At 42.3% G+C, this 25,180-nt stretch overlaps 1 protein-coding gene across 5 annotated transcripts in view; it reads right to left on the bottom strand.

Moving 5' to 3' along the window:
* Positions 1-25,180, bottom strand: part of ARID1B (AT-rich interaction domain 1B) — a 736,193-nt gene that overhangs the window by 11,378 nt on the left and 699,635 nt on the right. For all 5 annotated transcript variants that reach the window (XM_085611434.1, XM_085611437.1, XM_085611436.1 and 2 more), the window contains 7 exons: positions 23,225-23,363; positions 21,315-21,487; positions 19,934-20,084; positions 12,394-12,510; positions 7,358-7,454; positions 5,163-5,943; positions 2,190-2,320 (listed from right to left, as the gene is read on the bottom strand). In XM_085611434.1, the coding sequence (XP_085467560.1) occupies positions 2,190-2,320; positions 5,163-5,943; positions 7,358-7,454; positions 12,394-12,510; positions 19,934-20,084; positions 21,315-21,487; positions 23,225-23,363 (1,589 nt within the window). The remainder of the gene's footprint in view (positions 1-2,189; positions 2,321-5,162; positions 5,944-7,357; positions 7,455-12,393; positions 12,511-19,933; positions 20,085-21,314; positions 21,488-23,224; positions 23,364-25,180) is intronic.

Below are 25,180 nucleotides of genomic sequence, written 5' to 3'. Positions count from 1 at the left end.
GACAGGCCCCACAGGGAGCGGACATCCCTGTCACACTAGGAGACAATGTCAAAAATATTTGTCAACAAAAGGTCAAAAAAGGTCAGTCAAAAAGTGATTGGAGTAGCTCTTCTCTGGATCTGCACTGAGTGGCGCGGAAAGAAAATAACTGATTTCAGCGTGCTGGGGTGGCGCCTATATATGGGCACTCCACATGTCACTTCTGGTGATGACGACACCACCTACTGGCTGCAGGGGTACTACTCCCGAAAAAATGTACGGGTCCAGTCTGACTCTCGGGATAATAAGGTAAGGAATCTGCGGCAAGAAGTCTCTTTCAGATCGTGGATGTTTGCATTTTTCTCAAAAAAGGAATACTGGGGAAAAAGATGCAATTGTGAAGGGAAATAAATGGCTTTTTTTTTAAGATGGCTGTGAATACTAAAAAAGAAAAATACAGCGTCAGTTGGACTCAAACACAGTTTCTCTCCTGTTCGAAGGCTAGTAGAGACATTTTAATAAAAGGTGCCATGAACACATTCTAAGCCGCTTTCGCAAACCTCTGTTCGAACAGTGTGCACTGAAGGCCCAAACAATTGCGAGATTCAGGGCTAACGTAATGGGTGAAACATAATTTGGCACCCATTTGACATCTGTAATTGTCAGTGTGTTCGAAAAATGGGATGGATAGGGAAAAAGTGGAGGTACAAGAGAAAGGAGAAAAAAAACCTAGGAACAGTGTTTACACCGCTCTTCTTTAGAACCAGGTTGGAGGCAGACTGCTTCAGGATGCTCCTGCGTCCCCTGAAAATCGCCACCTCGGACGTGGGCCCAGCTTGTCAATGGTATAGGCCAGCCCTGGAGGGATGCTATGAAAAGGTGCTTGGTAACCAGAAAAAAGGGTATCCTATTCCAGGGGTATCGTATTTACATGAGATTAAACTTCCACAGAATTTTAAAGCAAACATCTTGGTTCGATCTTCGCAAACACCAAAACATTGAACAGAAAAAAGGAGTAATATTAGAGGAGCAACTGTTAATAGAGAGATCATTACAATGTGTGGCTTTCATCCAAATAAGAAAGCAACACCCAGAAATGATTATTCAAAGGCGTGGCAATAGTACTGTTTTAAGAGACATGTTTATCATGATAAGGAGAAGGAAAGTTAACAGCCAAGGCATGGTAATAATGACTCCCTCCTAGTCAGTCATGCTGACGTACACTGATGTAAGCTGGGAATAGCAGAGGCAGAAGAGAGAGGAGATTTCTCTCTTGGACTGTAGCTGTGGTAAAATGACCAGCCACCTGCCAATGGCATCCCCATTTTTATACTACGAGTATGAGAGATTAAGCTACCTGGCAATCACCTGTTTGTACAGCAAGTCTAAGTCTAAATTGTGAGTGTCTGAGATAGTGTACTCTCTTGACAAACACCTCGCTCCTCTTAGAGCATACCCATGTAGTACTTACCAGAGAACTCCATACAGGAAGATTTTAGCCGCATTCACAATGCTAAAATTAAGTTTGCACAAAAGACAAAATGTACTCCTATTAGAAGATGGAGCTACACGATACACAGTGTGAGCTGAAGAAATACAACGTTGGTTAAGGTAGCAGAAGGATGTGTTAGAAATCCAGGAATGGCATTTCAATATGGTGATGATTAGGGTATCCTCTAGTGACAGCACCAAAATATTCAAATTATGATGCCAAAAAATGCCTTTGTCTCTTGTATTAGCCTGTCAATAGAGACGCCAATAGTGCTGCTGTGGCTGTTTAGGTGAGAGAGACTGCCCGATAAGAACTGGTCAAAGAAACCTCACTCTGGTCCTACTGCCTTCTGAACTGCTCTAGCCACGCCTGCCTCCTGCCACGGAGTCGCACTAGGTGTAAAATAATTGCAACCTTAGTATACCAATATGCCTCACAGTCTTTGACAAATGTGACATTTCTATGGTGAGAATGTTCCTGTCACATGATTTTTCAGAAATGAGCCATCATCACTTTTTTATTGATATTGTATCCATATGTAAAATATGTCCAACCATGCAAAAGATACTGCATTTTCAATTAGTGAACATTAAGTAGGCTGTTCAACGTATCCCATATTGTGGAATAGGGTATGAAAAGCAGCTAGATTGAAGAAATTCATCCTGGTCTTATCCATTTACACAGCCAATACTTTCAGTGAGTTGTGATGTGCACTTACCTGGGAGAGGTTGAAGGTAGCAACAGTGCTGTCATCATACAGAAGAATATTAATGGTGTCCAAGGCCCACGTGCTCTCCGCCAAAAGACCAGACTTAAGGGACATCATCACTCTCCACGCTTCAGGGGACACTGGAAAAATGAAAGGAAATTTAAGAAACCAAACTTTGTTTCCTTAAACTCTAACATGAGACATGCATTCAATTTAGTTTGTACAAAGCTAATATACAGCAAAGGTATCTTGCTTTACAACTATAATTTGACAGTTCATTTAGGTCAGGCCTACCAGGCAGCATATATTGTGGGCTTACTAAGAATATAGCGGGGGCTTGTAGCCCACACACTGCTTACCATTGGTTGGCTTTACTGTCACTCATTTGCCTGCTTCTTATTCATGGCTTAGTTTGTCCGTCTGTCTCTCCCATGTAGCATTGTAAATGTACTTTTGTCAAGACAGTCCCATAAAAAGTATTATCAACTTTTATTACAAACTTATAATACATGCAATTCTGCAATCCCTTTAATAAAAACCTGTCTGTCAACTCTTTATAATAGTCAACTAGTGACGCACCCAGTGCCCTATTATAAAGAAATGGCATAGCCGCTCAACTGTTGTAACTTATTACATTTGAGTTCTGACGTCACAAGGCCTGCTGTCAGAGCCAGCAGTCAAGGAGAAAGGCAGGCCGAGTATTGGAGCAAAATTAAAGCAGCTGTTTAAAGAACAAAAAAGAAATTCAGCTTTTCTTCCTGCCACTGTTCTTCTAGCTGAGCAGTAACAAACTGAAAAGAGATATTTACGGACACATTTTGGTTTTGTGCACTCCTTAGGTAATTAATGCAAAATTAGAATCTTTCTGCAGGTTTCTAAACATTTGTTCTACAGCGCTTTTTTTTTTTTAAACGGATTTGTATTAACCCAATTCTAATATTTTTATGCAAAAAATATCTAACAGCTTGTTTGATGTGTTTAATTTTCACTAAAGATTCTATTTTTATTATTCCTGTTTGCAATCATGCTCTCTCAAGTCTATATGTAAGAGCTATGCACCAAGGATTTGAGTGGATTGTGAGCAAGCGGATGGTTTCACCACTTATAATAGGAATGAAGGACTCCCTACCGTACATAAGGATACTGCAGGTCACCTCAGTGTGCCATAACCTTACAAAGGTACTCGGCCTTCAGCCTCAGTCTTCTATTTGGGTCATGGATCACCTCTGTGACTTATACTGTAAGGCAGTGGGTACTTTATCACATACATGTAATGTCAAACTAGAACCCAGCAACAAGTGCATCAAGCCAAATCTCCAACAGTTGACATTCTCCGGCCAACATGTGTCCTGCACTCTGGCGGAGCCCTTCTCAGGGCCTCGCAGGATAGTGCAAATGCATTTTGTGTGTGTGTAATAAAAATTGATGAAACTTTGTATGTGACTATTGTGACACTGGTGTTTCCTTTTGCAGTTTGAACACAGTGTGGTGTGAGCAACTGAGACCTATTGGCTGGTCCAATTGTTGTCTCCACACATACCCTCCTCTCGAGCATCATAAAAAATTATTGAGTAAACAGTTGCAAAACAAATGTGGACTGAAAATGAAATGCAAACTCAAAATGTTCAAATCCACCCACTCAAAGGAAGTCTTTGAAGATAATTTCATCTTTACTTGGATACTCGTTTTTCCCAGGCTAAGGGATATGGCTTATATTTCACATGCAATGTACCTGGGTAAGAAATTCCAGCTTCCTGGGTTGCTCTGCAAAAGGGGCGTCAGGAGCATCATAAATTAATAACTACCTCAGGAGAATAGGTGGGGTGCAAAGGAGGTTCAGTGGGAGTAAATGTACGTGTGAGCGGGAGAGAAATGAAGAATACATAAATTTACTCAAGTTTTATTTTTATCTTAGGATAGTCTTTTAAACAACCTCTTGAGGCATACCCCAATATTACCAGCAAGGATTTTTTTTATTAGTTCATGAAGTATTAAACATTCGGTCTCTTATGGAGAAGAGATGAAACTAGTTAAATAAGAGTTGTGACAAATGTATACAAAGAGGTTAGCCGATCATCAGCAATTCTAGGATTTGCACAAAGTAATTGAAACCTGCAGGGCAGTCAGCTGACATCAAGGACGTACAGTATCCATAGGGAAAATGGTGTAAGGGTTTCTACATGTAATAAGGTGAGTTGTAAGACAAATATGGTATATAAGTGCATGGATCGTTGATATTAAAAAAAAAAAGACAAACAAAAGGCTTTCTCCTCTTTGTCAGAAAGAACCTAATTGCTTCTCTGGATAAACTCTTGAGAATGATTGTTTGTTAAGTAGCTCTTCTAACAGTTTATGTGACCATAGATAGTTTATTTCTGAAGAGAAGGGAAATGCGAAGGACGTTCCAATCATTTTAAGGTACGAGTATACTCTGAATTCTTAACTCTTGCAGGATTTGCAACATTTTATACCTTTGGCATTCTGAACCTCGCATTTTGGCTATAATTTTAAGCTGAAACCCGAGCCATAAAATATTTCTAATTAAAACTGCAAGTACCTGGCTCATCTTTCAAACAGTGCAGACACCTAATAACAGGTTGTTGACGAATTCAGATGTACTCTAGCCCTTAGCTGATCCCTTGCAACTTTTTTCTGCACCGCAAGGGAGCATATGTACAAAGGCATGCACCTGCCATGAAGCCCATGAAAACTAAAATGAAGTGTGAACACATATAAGGCCAGCAAAAACAAAATAAGATTTTAGCGAAATGCAGTGAAAAATAGCCTTTTTGGTCATTAAGATCTCATAACAGGAGGCAGCATAAGAAAAAAAAAGTCCTAATTCAATACATAGTAAGGTGGCAGCGAATTTAGTTTACAATGGAGAGTGAAATAATACATGAAAGGTAAATAGATACCATGGATTAATTCTTTAAATTGAAACCAAAAAGTGCTTGTATTTAATTTGCTTTTGGTGCCTACCAATGTCTTTTGAGGTAATTTTTCGCCTTGTTTTCAAGACCGGTTGCGTTGCTTCCACTGACCCGGCAGGAAAAGTAATTTCTCGCCTGACTGGTGGAGGCTGTGGTGGTGGAACAGCGACTTGGGAGAGCGAAGCAGTGGGGAGGGCCTTTTGCATCTTTCCAGAGGGCAAAAAGGAAGGCTTGCTCGGAGACATTCGGTTCTCTAAGCGCTGGAAAGAGGCAGGACTTGAAGCCCTAGAGATGTGGTTTGGCATTGCCGGTGGTGTCTGGTAAGAAGATGGAGGTGGCCGGGTAGGTGGCATGTTGGTCGACGGAGACATGTAAGCGGGCTGGCGCTGACTGACATGAGCAGGCCACGGGCCTTCATGGTTGATCCGCTGGTCTGGTGGCATTGGTTCATCGGTGCGGTTCATAGATGGATAGGCTGGAGACTGTGGAGGGACACCAGGACCTTGTCTGTTAGGATATGGATAAGGCATATCATTCCGTGTGGGCCACATACTGGGTTGAGGACTTTCACTGGTGTTGGATTGAATGTGTCCAGGCATCATTTGGGGAGGAATTGGATGTTGCGGCATTGGTCCGGGTCCTGGCATCCTCTCCCTGTTGTAAGGATAGGGATATTGTCCCTGCATCGGCCTTCGATCAGGTCCAGTGTAGGTGTTGCCATACTGGTTATACATTTCTTGCTGTTGGTTGGCAAACTGCATGTTGTACATGTCCCCTTCGTGACGCTTTGCAGGCGGGCCATACATACCATCCATGTGACGCTTGTAGCTCTGGAATTGAAAGGATAGCAACATCACAATTACTGCATGAAATGCTAAAACAGGGAAAGTGACATGAAATCGGGACAAGCATGCCTGTCCAATATCTACCGAGGGCACGGCTAAAAAGGTCTGCGATTGGTCACTAAGCAATATGCAACAGCATGATTTTGAATTAAACTTAGAGACAACACCTTCATGAATTGATATTTACAGAGCACTATTATGCAAAATCATCTTTTGAAGAGCATATCATTTTACACAAATGTGAGATGATGGGAATACATAGACTTGCATCCTGCATTATGTTTAAAGTACTGTAAAGTTTTATCTATTCGCCCTGATGTGTGGTGCTGCAAATCGCTTGCGCTTTAAAGTGCAAACCTGGAGGGATATTTTGCCTCTCCCAATAGAGTGGCTACTTTTTCCTCTACTGTAAAACAGCTATTCTTTCTAAGGCTCTTGCAGAAATAGGGATTGGAATTAGCATTATGGTAAATCATGAAGCGAATGCCATTTAGTCAAGTGGAAATCTAAATTGGATTTCTTTTGTAGTACAGAAGGTCCCCACATTAGCACCCTGGCGACCATGTACTCAAATCTAGCATGGGAGCCAATAGCTTTTAGGAAGTCCTTTGGTGAGCGAGCTGTGCGCTTCATCCTACTTCCTTAATGATACGTTGGGTCGCAGAGCACACTATACATGCATATACACGAATTACACTCACAAACCTACTAAGCAACTGCCAATAACTGTTTTGACTTGCCTCAAAATGATTTAGTGGCTGGATCCTCACTTTAACTTTTCCCCTCACTTCTTCTAAGAATACAGCTAAGTTAAACTTACTCTTGAACTAGACACTGCGGCCATCAACAATGTAACATGCTTATCCTCCAGATCCTTCTCACAGGATTCATAACACTCCATTCTGTTATTATTATAGAACCAGGAGTCCAAATCTCAAAGCAAAGTTGACAGCATCTCTCCAGTCCACTAATTCAACTTTTGCTGACCATCTTCCTCGATTGTTTCATTTATTTCACTCAAATATCCTTGTTGACTTCATGTTCCTACCAAATTATACTGGAGCTTCCATTGAAGAACAATACGTTTTCCATCATCTCCTTTCCAACCCTTTACCTCCCATCCAGCACTTGCATTCCGCTAAACATTCTGTTCAACGCACTCTGCGCCCGCTCTGTTTTTCACACATTCCTGTGAGCTTTAAAGTGAAAGAACCAGATCCCCAATTTACTGTTCACCCTGAGGTTTCCGACTCCTATCCTTTACGTCCCTGGGATTCCTCCTTCGGTGATCAATTTTATATTTTTCATTTGTGATATGTACTTTGACTAGAACCATTTCATAAATCAAGAAAGAACAAACACATCCATCTACCAGCTGCTGCTTTAGTTTATTCCTTACTTGTTGCTGAGGGTACATCCCTGGCTGATGGCCTCCATAGGGAGGCTGTCCCGGAGCTGGTCCTGGACCTGGATACTGCTGTCCATATGGCTCATGCCTACAAAGAAAATACATACAGGCATTTTAGCTTTTTCCTGTTGCACATTCAAGTTTGTGGTCAGTGAACTTAGATCAGGGCTCCTATAAATCAATCAGCATTTGTAGAGCACTGCACTGTCACCCCGCGGTTATCTGGGTGCTGGGGGTATCGAGGTCTCAGTCGAAAAGGGAAGAAACAAGCAGAAAAAGGCAAAACAGAGGGCAGAAAAACGAGCGAGCAAAAAAGGCCAAACAGAGGGCAGAAAAACGAGATAGCAGGAAAGGCAAAACACAGGGCTAAAAAACTAGCTGAAAAGGCAAAACAGAGCAGCAAATGGCACAACAGAGGGCAGAAAAACGAGCAGAAAGGCCACACAGAGGCCAGAAAAACGAGCAGAAGAGGCATAACAGAAGGCATGAAAAACTAGCAGAAAAAGCAAAACCAGGGGAAGAAAAACAAGTAAGAAAGTCATAATAGAGCAGAAGAGGGCAGAAAAACTAGCAGAAAGGGCAGAAAAACTAGCAGAAAAGGGGAAACCAAGGGCAGAAAAACGAGCCGGAAAGCAAAACAGAGCAAGAACAAGCAGAGGAGGCACAAACAGAGAGCAACTGGTAGACAGGCAGCAGAGGATAGCAGATTGTGAGCAAGCTGGACAGAACTGTCGCAGGGGAGCTGGTACGAGGACCTGCTCAATGGGGTCACGCACGCCTCCATTAAGTAGGTCCTGGGGAGGGTGGGGTGCTGGGTGATGGGAGGAGGGAAACGGCAGTAAGGCAAAACAGAGAGCAGAAAAACAAGTAGAAAAAGAAAAACAGAGGGCAGAAAAACAAGCAGAAATGGCAAAACAGAGGGCAGAAAAATTAGCAAAAAAGGCAAAACAGAGCAAGAAACGAGCAGAGGTGGCACAATCAGAGGGTAACATGTAGTAAGGCAGCGGAGGGTAGCGGACTGCGGGCACGCTGGACAGGGAACTGTCACAGGGGAAGCTGGCAAGAGGCTGGGCTGCAGCCTCCATTAAGTAGGTCCTGGGGGGGAAGGCGGGGTACTGGGTGGCAAGAGAAGGGAGACCGTGGGAGGAGGAAACCAGAGGGAAGATACAAGCAGAAAAGACAAAACAGAGGGCAAACAAATGAGCATGAAAGGCAAAACAAAGGGCAGAAAAACAAGCAGAAAGGCAAAACAGAGCAAGAAACGAGCAGAAGAGGCACAAACAGAGGGGAGCAGGTAGAAAGAGGATAGCGGACTGCGGGCAAGCTGGGCAGGAACTTTCGCAGGGAGCTGGCACAGGGACCTGCTCCTACGGAGGTGTGCTTTAGTGAATCTCTTTTTATTATATTGCTTTAATTACAACTAAGTTGATGTGAGTAAAGGCTCGGCTACATTCTAGTGATGTTCACGCAACATAAATAAATGGGAAGTCCACAAAACTTAAAAACCTGAGCTTTAGTTATTAGCAGTCTTCATTTTGAACGCTATGTGAACCTGTCTCCTTGGCCGCACAGAGTATTTTAGATTTCAGAGTAAAACCTACAAATGTAGTTGCTAACAGTTTTTAAAAGGGCTATTTTGCTTTTAACACAGCAAAGTAAAAAAACAAATTTGCTCCCGGACTTTAACAACTGGTGGTGTAGCAACTTAATTACAATGCGTCAATTGCAGTAATTCGAACGCAAGCAAGGAATAACAATGAAATGACAAACTTGATGTAGCCTTTTCTGAATACTCGTAGACCAACCCTATCCTCATGCATGGAATGAGGACATCATTTTCCCAATACCCCACACATTTTTTAGTCTTTACATTGAGGAAGAGATGTGCGGTGTTGAGAGGACAGCACTGAACCTTGAATAATCCAAGTGTGTGTTAATCTTCCCATTCCACCCAAGCAGCTCACATCCTTAATTAGCTAGACTTTGGACACACCATATTAAGTGAGAGTCCGGAATTCTTATTCATCCAAAGAAAGTCGTCCTAAACCACTGTAACCTACAAAAACATTTAGGCCACGGAGAATTGTTAATAATCTTGCTATCTCATGAATTCCTTCGTGAAAGTTCCTAAATTTGCAGGAGCAAACTTCCAGGCGTTTTCTCCTAAAGACACTGTTTCGTCAAGTAAATGCCTCAAGGACACATCTCAAGCCAGGTCCCTTGCTATTGTCTCAAATGACTGTTCCTAAACTGCTGGGCAACTTTTTAAGTTACCCAGAAGTGCATTTCATCAAAATCACAAGGTTCTGCGTAATTTTCGGAACATTTTGCAACAAATTTACATTGACTGCCAAATGAAGCCAAGACGAGAATAAAGTTCTGTTGCCTGGCTTCAAAATTCAATTAAAGAGCGTGTCGCTGATAAAAAATAATCACGCCCAATTTTGGGCTAAGAGGAAAACCTGACTTTATCTGGAAGCACGTTGATATTCGGAACTTCCCAAGCACAAAGTCAAACCTTCACATGTGTGGCAATGTCAGAAGAGAAACGTCTAAAAACTGATTTAAGAAATCAACTAGCTCTCCTGTTTTTAGAAAATAATTAAAAACTCACCTTTTTCGTATTTTCTTGAACTAAGTTACGATGCGTCATTCCACATAATCTCACTTTATTTACTGCTTTGTTCTGCTTTCCAAACCATCACGGTACACACAAGCTTTTAATATTTAATAAATCTGCAATGCTAGCAAAGGGCGAGGAACAGAATAGATATATTTAAAAGGCATGATAATGCTGCCACCGTATCTTACTAGGTAACAACACACTAAAAAGGATGCAACATACCTGCTCTTAAAATTGGTAATCCTCCCACCTGTTTTTTTTATATCAATTACGAATGGAATTTGCTACTGGCAGTTAGAAAAATGGATTTGCGCCTTGGACTAAGTAGTGATTGTATTTATATGGCGCTTACTAGCCCTGACGAGGCATTGAAGCGCTTTTTCGGCGAGTAGCATGCTCCTCCGGAACCCAAAAAGGATAAGTGATGAATTAGTATAGGGAGATATGAAATTAATAGCAACCTTTTTAAGGTCACCTGTCAATTCCACTCTGAGAAGTAACTTATTGTGGAGAGTCCATGGCTGAAGTCTGTTGCGCACCCTCTGACAGTGGGTCCTGCTCAAAGTACAACTAGCGCAATCATAGTTCCTGTTATTGCTGTACTGGATTGTCAAACTACTTCACATTTTTGTGCTGTTGCCCACTAGATGCGTATTTACTATTTAGGTGTGTGGAAGAGTCACTTACTATATTCTATGTAATATAGGACCCAACACAAAAATCCCCTGCACACGCCTAAAGTATTTTAAACAAGTTAAAGACAATGTAAGAAAATTCTTGGCCCGCTGCTTGATTAGATATCTTAATTTATTGTTCTTCTCGTGGGCAAACGTAAACAAAGCCTTAGCCAGCACGTGTTTCATCGCTTTCTACTGCTGTAAGTAGCAACTTCTTCGGAGCTAAATTCCCTTGGTTAGGAACCTTAGTTTCGGTTGTAATTCCGTCCCGAAAGGGATCCAAAATTCACAAGTTCTGGGACAGACAAGGCCATTTGTAAGGTTCTTAGTGCCTGGTAAGTATCCCACCTAGGTCAGATAGAAATGCACCCTTCAATTTCTTGTCATTTATTGGTTTCTGGTTAGTACATTCATAATGTTTGTAGGAATTCCCAAATAATAAAGTTGGTTGAAGCAAGTCAGCAACCCTTCTGTTTGTATTTACAGATATCACATTATGCCAGCAGCCATAGTAATGCCGCTGGTCATCCGAACCGGTATCCGTGTCAATTTTCCTCGGCGTGTACGCCTGGTAACCAATCACTGACAATAAATTGAAGGGTGCATATATATCTGACCACAGAATGATACTACAAGGCACTAAGAACCTTACGAATGGTCTTGTGTGCCCCAGAACTTGTGAATTTTGGATCCCTTTCAGGACGGAATTACAACCGAAACTAAGGTTCCTAACCAAGGAATTTAGCCCTGAAGAAGTTTCTACTTACAGCAGTAGAACGCGGCGAAACACATGTTGGCTAAGGCTTTGTTTACGTTTGCCCACGAGAAGAACAATAAATTGAGTTACCTAATCAGGCAACGGACCAAGAATTCTATTACATTGTCTATAACTTGTTTGAAAAACTATAAGTGTGTGCAGGGAATTGTTGTGTTGTTCTGTCAGTGGCTTTCCACGGTTCAGGGAGGGAGGTGGTTCTCCCTACCCCTTTGCACCGCACTCATATTACGCTATTCCTGGATACTTTTTGTGTATTACCTAGGAGCGCCATTACCCTACCCAACTACCAACCATGTAGCTTGTTTACTAATATAGGACCCAATCTGTCAGTTTCGATCAAAACTAAGGCTCCCTGTTCTCCGTTTTTACTGATTTTTACAGATAAATACAGACAAAAAACGATTTATTTTCTTGTCTGTATTTATTTTCAAATGTGGATATAAACGGAAATTGGATGCTTTTTGAGTGATCCTAAATACACTTTGCCATGACTGCCAAGCCAATAACAGTGTGCATTGATAGGTAGGGGAGATAAAAAAGAAAGGGATTTTAGTAAAGAGGCTTAAACAGCAGTAGTTCTGCACAAGCCTGATGCTGAAATGTGCATATTTGCATAGAAGTGCATTGAATTATCATCTGCAGGTGTTCGTATCACTGAAACCTGGCTGGCATTCAAACATGACTGCATATTTATTCCTTAAATACGGAAATATACCGGTTTCCGCTTTGTTTTTTCACAAAACCTATAATAAATATGGATAAATATAGATAAAGTTGACAAAAAATAAATATGGATAAAAACAGACGGAAATGTCAAAAAAATAAATACCATAAAACCGGGAGCCCTTATCAAAACATTAAAAAAAAAGATTTTGGGAAAAAGAAATATCAAATCAAGCATTCGGTCCCAAATAAGCAGCGCTTCATCCATCCATTTCAGTCTGTTCACCTTTGCTGTCCTGGGTACCGGTTGGGGGAATACATGCTCGGATCATTATTGGAAGGCGGCATGTTACTCTGACCAGGAGGCCCCATGCTGCTCTCCGGACCCATGCTGTGCTCCGATCTGGAAAATGACAATAGCACATTATTCATTATACAAATCTGATTTTTAATTTTAGCACCTCTCAACAACATAATTTGGAGACAAACTTATCTATTTCTGAACACAAAGGGGCGCGAGAGAACCAAGAAACGCTGTTCAATAGAAGAAAAGACTCAAACACGTTTGGATAAAAGCTCCAGTGCTCAACCTACATATTTTTCAGCTTTTTAAGTGAAAACGTACAATATTTGCATATTTAATGAAAGGAGTGAAAACGTAGCCCACTGTATCCTTCATTATTTACAACAATATGTATGGATCGCTTTAAAGATCAGTGGAGAAGAAAAACGCAGACCATTTTTGCAGTTCTAAAGAATATGAAGAGGAAGCAAGCAATTACCTGTAAAAATGGATTTGCAGCTCAAAGGTATTAAAGATTCACATGCTGTTCATGTATCCGCCATCTTGTGGTTGGAGTGCAGAAGTATTTATTTACAAAGGTTTTGCCCTACAAGGCATCGACATGGAGGAAGTATAACTCACTGTGACACTGACCATAAGGAAACACTGTGCTGTAATAGGACCTCAATTTTGGATTCTTTTTCAGAGAAAAGCCTTCTAACAGGTTAGTAACTGGTTTCTTTCACAGCGTTAAATCTCTGCTCGAGTCACGTGTTTAGCGGTAATAAATCCGTGAGGAGGGGAGCTTCAAGGGTGGCTAATAGTAAACAAATGTCTAAGCACTGACTCCCCAGTGCAGTTGCTTTGCATGCTTCTATATTTACACAATAGCATTTAGTGAGCATGGGTCCTGGGTGGGGATGCTACAGCCATGCATGCGCATGTCTTCCAAAGATGCAATGGACATGAAGGCTGATATTGATCCCTTCTCTCTATACGAATGAGCTCTTGGTTTGACGTCAAGGGGTTTGTTTACCAACTTAAAACAATTTGATAGTTTCTCCTATCTGGCGAAGGTCTCTTTAGCAACAGCTGTATTCAACGCTTGTGGTGCACGTGCTACAAAGAATTGTGTTGGTTTCCTAATATCTTTAGTGTCCTGGTATGTGGTCTCAATCTCCTTGTCTTTTAAGGAGCTTAAGTATGGTTCCTGCAGCAAGGGTGGTTTTAGGGTGATGCACTTCAACGAGTCCTTATGCAGGGTTCAAATGCTGACTTTATTAGCCCTACTAGAACCAGATTTAAGAGGTGAGCCTGCATGTGGAGGATGTCATCTTTTCCAGGAAAGAAAAATATGTACTTCTTGTTTCTACTCTTGCTGTAAACCACGAAAGCCAGCAAGTGCAATCTTAAAGAGGCATAGACAAGCTTGCAGTCATCATGTGTGTTAAACATCTCACTGTGCAGCTTCATCTGCCATATTCTCCTGGGAGCTGCTGCGAGTGTTCCACCCAATATGTGTGTTCTGCTTTAGAGCACAACACTTCCTTGTGCAAGGCCTATGTGTCTCCCTTATGACATTTTTTTATTTTCTCTTTAACTCAGCTATTTAAAGACCGAAGCTGTGAGCTACATTTTCCATTGAACCTGCATGAAATACCTCCGCCCCCCTTACATTGTTAGTATGTCCTTGTGCACCAGATTCTTTATTACATTGCCTCTTGCCATCCGCATCAGATAGGAGTACACGTTTTAGCATGCAACTTTGTAGTTGTAATGATCAATGTCATGTTGGAGACTTTAAACTTTTCTATAATAAATGGGACCCAAGGTTTCTGTGGAAAAGCGTAAGCAAATGTGCCAAAGCAGTGCATTCCCAACAACCGGGGACGGTTATGCCCCTGGATGCAAATCTTTGCCATGTTTTCTTATATCTAGTTGTGAACAGACCTATGTGAGAAGTGCCCACTGAGGAAACAACTATTCTATAACTGATGTTGCCCTCTTTTGGAATTCCTTTGGGAGGTGTTTAATAAGAACCTCTATGCCATCCCCCTGTTGGCATGCATATGTATTTAACAGTGCATTCAAGTTAGCTGTGAGTGCTGCGATCTGCCTTTAGGTTCCCACAGCCTCTTGCTATCTTTGTCAAGCGGCAGGGAGATGCCACATATATGTGGCTAAGGCATCACCTCCAGGGTGGTATGAAGGCAATGCCGAGCCGCAGGATGCCACCTGCCAGCACGCTGATGCAATACTGAGAAAAATCTAGGAGTATTCACAGGGTGAAGAATCTGGGGTTAGAAGTATCCATCAGAAAAACTGTTATATATTACATGCAACGTCATCAGTAGCAATTTATAGAATCATAGAATCTCCGTTGTTACTCAAGCGCACACACTGCAATATTTTTACTATGGTAGTCTATGGATACTTACTAGAGGAACCTTCTCATCTGCCAGTAAAAGGATGACAAGTATGTATATTTCAGGTAAATTCATACCAAAAACTGAAATAAGAAACTCTATACTTGGTTGTGTTTTTCTTATAGAAGAATACATAAGCACAAGGGAAAGCCCTTTCCACTGAGGGACAAGGTTTACTTTTAAAAGGGGTACACAGTTTTGTGAAAAAGTATTTATATACACACTTTGGCAGAAATAAAATGAGGTATTACATTAGCAGTCTGCTCTCTCTTTTGTTGAGTTCCAATATATAGAAATTACTTCAAATCACTTTCTGCAAATCCATAAGAAAGCTGCTTGTGCCTGATGTGTTTCACTTGGTCACGGTAACTTATTCCAAGGTTTTCGAGTAACGTTTTTGAACATAGATAGCAGATCCGTCGGCCTATTACATAATTGGCGCCAAGTTTGAATCATAGTAAATTTTCCAGTCTTCATACAAACCAAGAGGATTTAGCCTTAAAATTACCATAATATTGTAAATGATTTAAACAGCAGCTGTTAAGTGAAGGGCCTCAGAGAAAAAAATAATCATTCACAAAGAATATTGCTAATTTTGGGACAGTAACCTATAACAAACTGTCTGAATAAAGAATGAATGAATTAGGCAATAAAGGCATGTTATGAAACATTCCAAAAGTTACACATCAGTCATTGAAGATTATGTTTCTATATACAGAGGAACATTTGTGAAATGTGTGAAAATTATAGATTTTGATGGAAGAAATTCTATTCTGAAATGAAATAAATGGCAGTAAAAAACAGATATTAGTAAAAGTCTACTTGAAGTGGGTTGCTTCCTGCACTGATTTGTTCCGCCAATCACAGTGCTTAAAATGCTTGTATTAGCTGCTGTCTGGCTGGTTGCTGAGTTCAGTAATAGTGTGAAGTGGGACATGAAGAAGACAGCGGCAGTGCACTTTTGGGCCGGACTATGCTGTGTGGCATTGGAGGGTGGGCCCAAACAGACTTTTTATCCATATGCTGCTCAGCGTGAATAGCTGGTACTTTCTCTTCCCCCCCCTCGTCTTTTCCAACTGCAGGCAGGCACTTAACAGCTGGTAATGCCCAGAGCACAGAGCTATAATGCTTAATTATCTATAACAAAGGAGTTCAATGTATCGGGCCTGGAGAAACTTCTCTCCAGGTCCACGCGTGTCTAACATCTGATTGTACGGACTGTCTACAGAGAAACAGCACCAATGTATACACCAACAAAAATAAAGAAAAGGGCACAGCAGCAGTATTAAGGGATCTGCAGGATCTTACAAATTGTTTTAGAGGCACTGTATTAACTTATATTGGATATTGAACATGCCTTTGCCCCCCCCCCCCCCCCCCCCCCCCCAAGTAGATCAGAATGAGGGTTCAACAAGTGTTATTTTCCTCAGGGTGAGCAAATTAGAAAAATGTTAAGTTAATTAAACTCAAACTGCAATTAATCATATGGACAGCATTTAAACAGGGTCAACTTCTTCAGGGCCTAGTGCTTTCTGAAAGTGCTAAAATGGACAAACTTGAAATGGCAGCATGCACCCGAAACAAATATAAAATGGGTTCCAAAAGCTCTGGTTTACTGTAATAACGTTAAGATTGTTGTTTGAACTGAGCTTTGCTATTATGAGCAAAGCCATCGACTGACTGAATACATTACTCATGCCATGATCCACCTTCTAAAGTGATGTCTACGTTCCATTACTTTAGAAGTTTTTCCCTCACCTTGTAAGCTGAGGAGTACTGTGTTTCCAGTTCACAACATAACATGGACATCATTTAGGGGTGACAGCTGCAAGCCCTGCTTTGCCCTTTGCGACATTGTCGCTGCCTTTGTGACTCCTTGCCTCAGAGGTAGCTAAGATGTATAGACAAAAGTGGTGGATTGAAAGCTTGAATTATTCTCAGCCACTGGTAATTACTCATGGCTGCATGCCAGTCCGTCTTGTTTTTGCACGCCATGCCACCTCAGTTTGGACCTAGCCATATGCAAATCAGTCTTTGAGCCTGCTCAAATAGGAACAGTCGATCCCGAACTGCCAGTCAGTGCCCACAACTGCTCTGTATAGGGGTGGCTCACACGTATGGGCATCGAGGCCCCCTTCCTTGTTTTCTGCCCATTTTTTATTTCACTAGCAGTGAATTATATTCATTTACTACTAGTCTAATAAAAAAAGGAGAACCAGGAGCTGGAATGAAACTCTAGTTTACAGGGGAGTTAAGTAAGAAACAAAATTGTAACTGTATGTTGAAAATGCCAGTGAAAGTGTGTTCGAGCGAGCATGTGTATCTGTGAGCATGTGTCAATTTAATGTGTGTAGTGAGAGAGAGCCAGTAACAGGAAGTGAGCGAGAATGCGTTAGACTGAGTGTCAGAGAGTATGAGTGAGGGAGAATGAGCAAGAGTGACTGCAAGTGAGTCGCACTGGGTGTGTGAGAATGAAAAAGTGTGAGGGAGAGTTAGAGAGTGAAAGTGAGTGCAACTGAGTGAGAATGACTGAGCTGGAGTGAGTGAGTTTAAATGAGAATAAGGGAGTGAGTCAGAGTAAGATTCAATGCAAGTGAGTGTGACTGAGAAGGTATATGTGACTGTAAGAGCGAATGCGATTTTAGAGTAACTGTGAATGAGTGAGAATGAATAAATCAGAGTATGTGAGAGGAAAAATGATGGAGTGACGGTAAGAATGAGCGGAAATGAGTGTGAAAGTATGAGTGAGTCAGAGTAAGAATGCCAGTGAGAGAGTGTGAATATACGTGCAAGAGGTAGTGAGAATGAATAACTTAGGAGTGTAAGTGAGTGAGGAGTCAGTGAGTAAATTTAACCGAGCATGAGAAACAATGTGATGCTATGCTTGCAAGTCTGTCGTTGGTCCTGGGATACTGAAAGTAATTATTTCCTTACACAGGCACCTAAAGAAAAATACTGGTGCTGGAATATTGGTGGCAAAAGCTTTGCAGGACAAGCACCAGTGACAAAATACTGGCAGGGTACACTAGCAGTAATTCTTAGCATAATGGGCACCCATGGTATAAAACTGGTAATTGCATACTGGAGAATTCTTGGCACATGGGGCACTGGTGGCAAAAGACTGGTACTAACACACTGGAGGTAATTATTGATGTAAACAGCAGATAACCATGGTGTATGGGAGGGGGCAACGATGGCAAAACGCTGGCCCTGACACACTAGAGGCAGTGTTTTAACATAAGGTGTGCCCATGGTATATGGACAGCATTAATGGCACACTCTGGAAAAAATAAGGTCAGTTTTTGAGAAGCTTCATGTTTCATTGGCTTGGAACACCATTCAATCATTGGAGGGCATCCCTCTCCCGCCACCTTTCGTGAAGAGGACTGGCCCACTCGCTTCTCCTGCTGGCTACCATTCAGGGCAAGCAGCATGCCCCACCACTTGCACAGACCAAGTCCGCACCCTCGTATAGATGGCACCTAAAAACACATTAAACATGCAAATTATAGGTGGACCTCAGCGATGCCAATTAGTGTCATTAGGGTTTAGGTCTTGTGACTTCAAGTCCGGTGACGTCAAAAAGGTCAGAGTTTTAATTAAACTTCCACAACCTCTGGTATTTTGGTGAATCGACATACGTGCAGCATAAGAGGATCCTGTTCTGACTCTTGAGCAGATGACAAATTCATGTAAAAAATGAGAAATAATTCTGGCTCAATCCACTAGATGGCAGGATAATGCAAAGTATCTTCGTCTATTGTAAATTCAGGCTGCAAAATATTTGTTCTCACAAGCAGATCGGCTACGGGTTGCCACATTTTTGGGGGTCACAACAAAAAACACTGCAGTCCACAAAAAGCAGTGTTTATGATATTTTTGTAACACAAAAATGCGCTTGTCACAAAGTTACAGTGGCCCCGATGCGCAGCCAGCAGACCAGTGCACGACCAGCAGTTGGAAAGAGGGGTGCCTGGAGCCAGCGAGAGTGCAGGTTTCACTGTCAAAGCTGTGCTTGCTCTGGCAACGCCCTGGCATCTCGCTTACCAGCATGAAATGCATGGTACTGAATGCGAACTGGCACGGTAGCCACCTCCTGTCAGCCTAGTGCAAGGTCCTGGGATGGCTGAAAGGGCTACAGTAAAACAGTTGCCTTCACCAATTTGTAATTAATGTTGCTAATGATGAGTGAGGCAGACTGACGGAGGGGTGGGGGAGGGGGGAAGAGACATATGGTTATCGCACGGAGATGTGATAAAACATTTGCCACGGGGATGGAGGGGCAAGAGAACTAGAGTCACATTGGAAGCAGGAAAAATAGGGTGTCATGGGGTCAGATGGCAGAACGACGCTGGTGGGTAGCAGGACAAGAAATGGAAAGAGAGGAGAAGGAACATTACCAAGGGTGCAGCGACCAGGAGGATGAGTGCCATAAGGTGAGTGGGCAGGAAAAGGGTGCCACAGGGGGGGGGACAGGGGTTGAGTGCCGGGGGAATGGCAGGAGGCTAAGCGCCTCTGGTTTAAGGGGCGGTAGCGGCACCCGTTCCACGGGTCTGGGCTGGAAACAGGGACAACGGGCGGAATAACCACTGCCACAGATGCCGGGGACGTACACAAACCTGCTGAACCCCGGTCTCCAGAAGTCTCACGGCTATGGCTGCCTGTGAGTGGTAATTCAAGCTTTCTAGGTGTGTGCTGTGCCTCCACAGGATGCTCCTAGAGGTATCACAGGAGGAGAGAGGGGAAAAAAGACCTCTCTATTGCCCAACTTACTTCTATTGGTCGTGCGGCAGCACGGAGTCAACAAAAGGAGACATAAACCAAGTTTAAAAAAACATATTTGGGAGGCACTTTTGTTAAAAATCACAGGATTTTTAAAAAAACGAACAAAAAAAAAAGCTCAAATTTCGTGACAAATTGTGAAACCACAAAATTTTGGTTATTTTGCATAGCAGCTCCCTTAATAGCGAAAAATAAACTTTTATAACTTTGATTTACAGAACTATAACTTCCAGTAAACTCTGCATATCCACATAGTGGAGCGGTGGGATTCTAGATGATCTATGGAGGACTTTTCACCGCAGTACATGACCAACTTCTACTCGGGGCCTACTCACCGTCTGTCGTAGCCGGGACCATAGGGGTACTGTTGTCGCTGACCCATGGCCATGTTTGGCATTGCTGTGGATGGAGCCTGGTTGTACATATCTTGCATTCCACTGTTGGGCATCTGGCCAGAGGGCATGTATGGCTCACTATTTCCAGAAACTGAGAAAAGACGAATGAAAAAAAGAATAATTAAGTAGGACATCCTGGAGAAAATGACCGGTTGATATTTAAGAGGCAGAAGCATCATCTACTTCAGTTGAGGCGAGGATGAACAAAGCGGTTACAGGTATCACAAGTGGTGGTGAAGCAAAGAATATCCTATGGGAGTGAGAACGTGTGGTCTGGAAGGATCTCAATAAAAATCTGTAAGACCCTCAACAGCTATTTTCGGCCAATGGTATATGCTCGCCATCAGCGTACTAATAGTTGGTAGCATCATCACTGGGTCTTGGTTCCTCCACAAGGATGTGATCTCTCTGGTGCGAGAGATTAGTTGGGATCCAAATATGAAAAGGTGATCTAAAATGTCCTCTTATCTAGGAAAAAATGATTTAATAAGGAAATAGATAAGGGTGAGGTGAAAACAAAAGTGGAAGCGAAAGTGGGATGTATGATGTATCCCTGACATCACGTGGTAAAAAAATTTCTACATGTTTCAGCCCACCTGCGCCCTCACCGGGTCGATGGCTTTCATCAGGACCAATATTTTGGGGGATCCATGGAACTTCTGATCCATTTTTATTTGTTCCAGATTGTGAAAAAACACTGTTCTTAGCTTGTCCTAGTTAGATGGGGTCCCATAGGGTGTGGGGGGGGGAGCAGTATGGCTGCCCTCTTGAGCTGCAGCTAGTTCTTCTCTGTCCGGTCCCTCCCGTCCTGGACAGTCCCATCTAACTAGGACACGCTGAGAACAGTATTTTCTCAAAATCCGGAACGAATACAAGCCGAAAACAGCTCATCAGGGTCCTACAGATTTCTATTGAGATCCTTCCAGACCACACGGTCCCACTCCCTTTTGATATTTTTTTTTTGCAATATACCTGGAAGCTAAGTGGGGTCAGAATCACTAGATGCTTCTCTTTCCCTCTTTTGATAATTATTGATTTTTGCCACACAGAATATGCCAGGCAAAAAAGCCTAGAGAAATCACACTTTCACAACACGTAAGTATATTTTTATTTTGTTATTTTGTTGTGTGTATGTCCGTACTTTTTTTTTTTAAAGTCCCGACTATGTTATCTACACTTCACTTGGCTATCGCTCTGGCGTCTCCACACCACAAAGTAGACTTCACAAATCAATTTTTGGTAATGGGACCTCATGGTTGTAGACTTGTAGGAAGGAATAGGCCTGTAGTGGTGGCAACAGGCAAGCACCATACTGAAGTACCTTTTCTCATGCCTGCAAACGGGTCCTTATTGGGTTCGTAGGGCATCCTTCCCATCATCTCCGGCATGTTCATTCCCTGCTGGTAGGGTGTGTTGGGGGTCAAAGAGTTCCGTTTTTGGTATGGAGCATCCCCCGCGTCAGAGAAGGGATCTTGAATGCTGACCGCACTGTTTCTAAAGGACAGAAGAGAGTGTGGCAAAACTGTGAACCAGAAAAATAAACTCCATGCATCGAGCAAAAAATACTTACCTTACACATGTGCATCTCATTTATATTCAAATTCACTGCAAGACGGATCTACCAAAGCTATTTAAATCATTTTCATTTTTCTGAGGGTCTATGGCACAAGCTGACTTTTGTTGCACCCAAGCACAGCAAAACAAGAAAAGAAAACCAATAAGAAGTTTATTTTTTAACGGAAGTGACCCTACACTCGCCCAATTGTGTGCACTACAAAGGAACAGGTAGGTACAGCTGCAAGCCAACCTTGGGAACAAGTGCTCCATATATCACCCCAAAGACACTTTCAGGATCCATGCACAAGCAGAGGCATACTCAGAATCATTACAGGGGTTTATATACAGTTCTCTCAAGTATAGGAAGAAACATTTAGGGCAATCAATACACCTAAAATAGCTCAAAATAAATACATAAAATGTTTTTCTACTTATTCCATATTTTTGCAGCAGAGTCACATTTCAGTCTGTGGATTTTTACTAAACATACCCTAACATATTTTGTTCCACAAAAGACAATATCAGAGTCAATACTGATAATCATGCCAATACTTTATCTTACTGGCATTAGCCGAGTAGGCTGTAGTGTAAGTTTAGTTCCGAGATTTTCTTTTTCGCATGCAAACCGGGCGAACATAAAGAAAATGATTTTCAATCCAAAAACAGGGTGGCCCCCAGAGGATTTGATCCCCATGTACATTCAAGGTTGGACCACAAGAAATGAACGGGTAGGTTCAGATGAAGGAGAAGCGAGGAGGATGGGTAACTGAAGGCAGGGGAAACAGCACAGAAAAGAGAGCAGCAAGAAAACACATGCACTCTCATGAAGTGCTTAATGAAAAAGAAAAGCGTATTACCTTAAATGCGAGCAGTGAAAGGCAAACAAAAGCATGGTAAAAAGGCTATACTACAGGGGAGGGACAAACACAAAAAGAGATTGACTTAGGAGAGCAAGCCATCGAATATGAAGCAAGAAAGTAAAAGTGACCATCAGGTTAACCAGTGGGAAGCCCTGGCCGATTTCTATGCCCACTGTAAGTTTTTGGTATGGTCCAGAACAGTTTTTTTCACATTCCGCTAATATTCATCTAGCAGGCTGACCCATTAATTACTTCAGTCGACTGTAATTTATCTTATGAATTTGCCAGATTTAAACTAACTCGCAATTTACAGATTTGCCTAGTAGTAAGAAACACCCCTGTATACGCCCCTGGGAAATTCACACAATTCAATTTACACTGTTCATAATTCAAAAACGAAGGTTCTGAAGCAGATACCCAATAACCCAGTATCACAAATGTCTTTTGACTGCAATTTTTCAAGGGAACCAATAATGGTTGCAATAAAAATGTAACTGTAGTCCCATAGTAGCCTTTTCTACAATGCGGATACTATACCAGACGAAACTTAGGCCTCACAATACAGTTTTGTGTAGTCTTGTAGCGGTGTCCATTTTTACAGCCAACGAGCACAGGGGTAAGCCTGGTAGGTAATCAGTGTGCAGGGAAAGTATGCAGTAGTGTAATCTTTACAGATGTTCAACAATAAACAAAACCCGATTTTCCAAGGTTCTGATCTGTCATTGGAAATGCATAGGTGTGCTGAGTACACTAGTAACGAAGATGAGAAATTCATTAATTTACGAAATATACATATACCTAAATGAATACTTACCTTCCACTTGGCATTGGTTGCATGTGCCCATGAGGAGTGGACGCGGGGGTTGGGGGCTTCAAGTCACCGGGCATTTCAGCCATGGAATTGCTGCCAGTGGACTGGGGGGTGTGGGGACCCTGCAGAGACCCAGAATTTGCTGGATTGTGAATAGAAAGAAAAAAATACAGGAAATACGGGTTAGGAAGTAACGCCAACCAGGAGTCACGTACTCTTTAACACCACATGAGATAGAAAACTGTATTCCTTTGTGCACATCACTGACAACTGAAGACAACAGTATTCCTGACTGGACAGCACTCTGAGTCTACACAACTAAGAAGCGATAACTGAATTGGTTGGATATTTGCGCTTTCTAGGGGCTAACATGGTTGCATTAAGCCCTAGCCCTTCAATTTGCTGGAAATTCAGTTACCCATAATGCAAGTACATTTGGAACTCAGAATATTCTTTCTTAGAAGTCTGATGCAACACAAATGACTTGGGCATTGAATACTCACTTCCATACAGAGACAGGAAATGTGTACTACTGAATGTGCCTTTCTCACTGAACAAAGATGACACATTCCCTCTAGTTTGAAACATGGCGGCGGGGTGGTTTTCTAAGTACATGTTGAGGATAGAAATGGGAAGGAAGTGATATTATAAGCTAAAAGGGACGGAAAGCCGGATCAGGTTAGTCTTACAAAGAGATGCTAAGTCTACAGACAGAAACCTTCAGGAATCTTCTGTGTCAGTGGGGGTGACACTTTCTCGTGGCTGGAGTTTATAATGGCATTAAGAAAATAATCAGAGCCTGGGGGACTGTGCATTTAAGGATCTCTGCCGATTGCACCCTGTTAGGTACAAAACCTATATGTAAATGTCTTATTATATACATATGAACTACCGCCCTGACGCAATGCGAACTATCAAATATTACATTCCCTGAAGCCATACAAGCTGAAGATATAAAACAAAATCTTTTGCACGTGAAAACTCTTGGAAATCAAAAGAATACTAAGGGGGGGGGGGGGGGCGTTTACGTTTGCATTCCTTCAGCAGTTTTCGTTTTGCTAATGTGGAAAACTTGACATACTATACATGGCCACTCGGTGGCAGCCTCGCTCGTCCGATGATCCGAGGGGGCGGGAGAGATGCGAGTGTGTACACGTGTGTTTTGAGCGACAGGAAAGAAATCAGATTTTCAAGGGGAGGGGCTTTCACACTTAGTGGATTAACAATATATGACGGAAAAAAGGGAAGTACACTGTATCACACTGCAACCAAATATTTTCTTATTCACTACCTAGTCATCGCAAACATGATCAGTCTGTTTAATTTATCGCACCACGACTCAATCACCCACTCGGAGGTATGCCCTCCACACTTTCTGCCAGTAGGGCTATGTGCCGCCGCTCTTCGTGTACGGCATTTGTTAGACACTATTTTCGCTGATGTCAATTAAAACATGATAACTATGGTGCACTTCAATTATGTGCTGATGCTTGCTTGCCGGGCCACTGACATTTTGGAGCTTGTCTGACAGGGTAGCCAGCCTGCAATACACAAATGTGTGGGGCTAAGGTGAGTAAGGGGGTGGACATGCTAAATGTACTGCCCAGTTACAACAGTTCTACGCCCATGCCAGCTATGAACAAGAACCCAAAGTAGTTCTGCCTGGAGGCGGAGTAACATGGTCCGCTCTCCCAGTGTGGAGGAACGTCTCAGCCGCCGGGACTGGTGACCGCGGAGGGTTCCATCTCAGGGAACGTCGACACTTGCCAGCTGAAGCGTCACGTATGGACTCTATAGGGCTCGCCGGTTTCCTCATTGCTGTATCCTTGGTAAGAGGGCGCATTCACGTGGGTCTGATTCACTGATTAACCCACCCGGAGAGTTTCATGGTTCTCAAGAGTTCCCCCGAGATTGAAAAAGGCGGGAGGGCCACTGTGTAAACATAAAGCAATGCTGCCG

The sequence above is a fragment of the Triturus cristatus genome, chromosome 6 (genome assembly GCF_964204655.1).
Source record: "Triturus cristatus chromosome 6, aTriCri1.1, whole genome shotgun sequence".
NCBI classification, from domain to species: Eukaryota; Metazoa; Chordata; class Amphibia; order Caudata; family Salamandridae; genus Triturus; species Triturus cristatus.
Note: the sequence above shows the minus strand (reverse complement) of the source record. Positions and strands in the feature narration are given on the sequence as shown.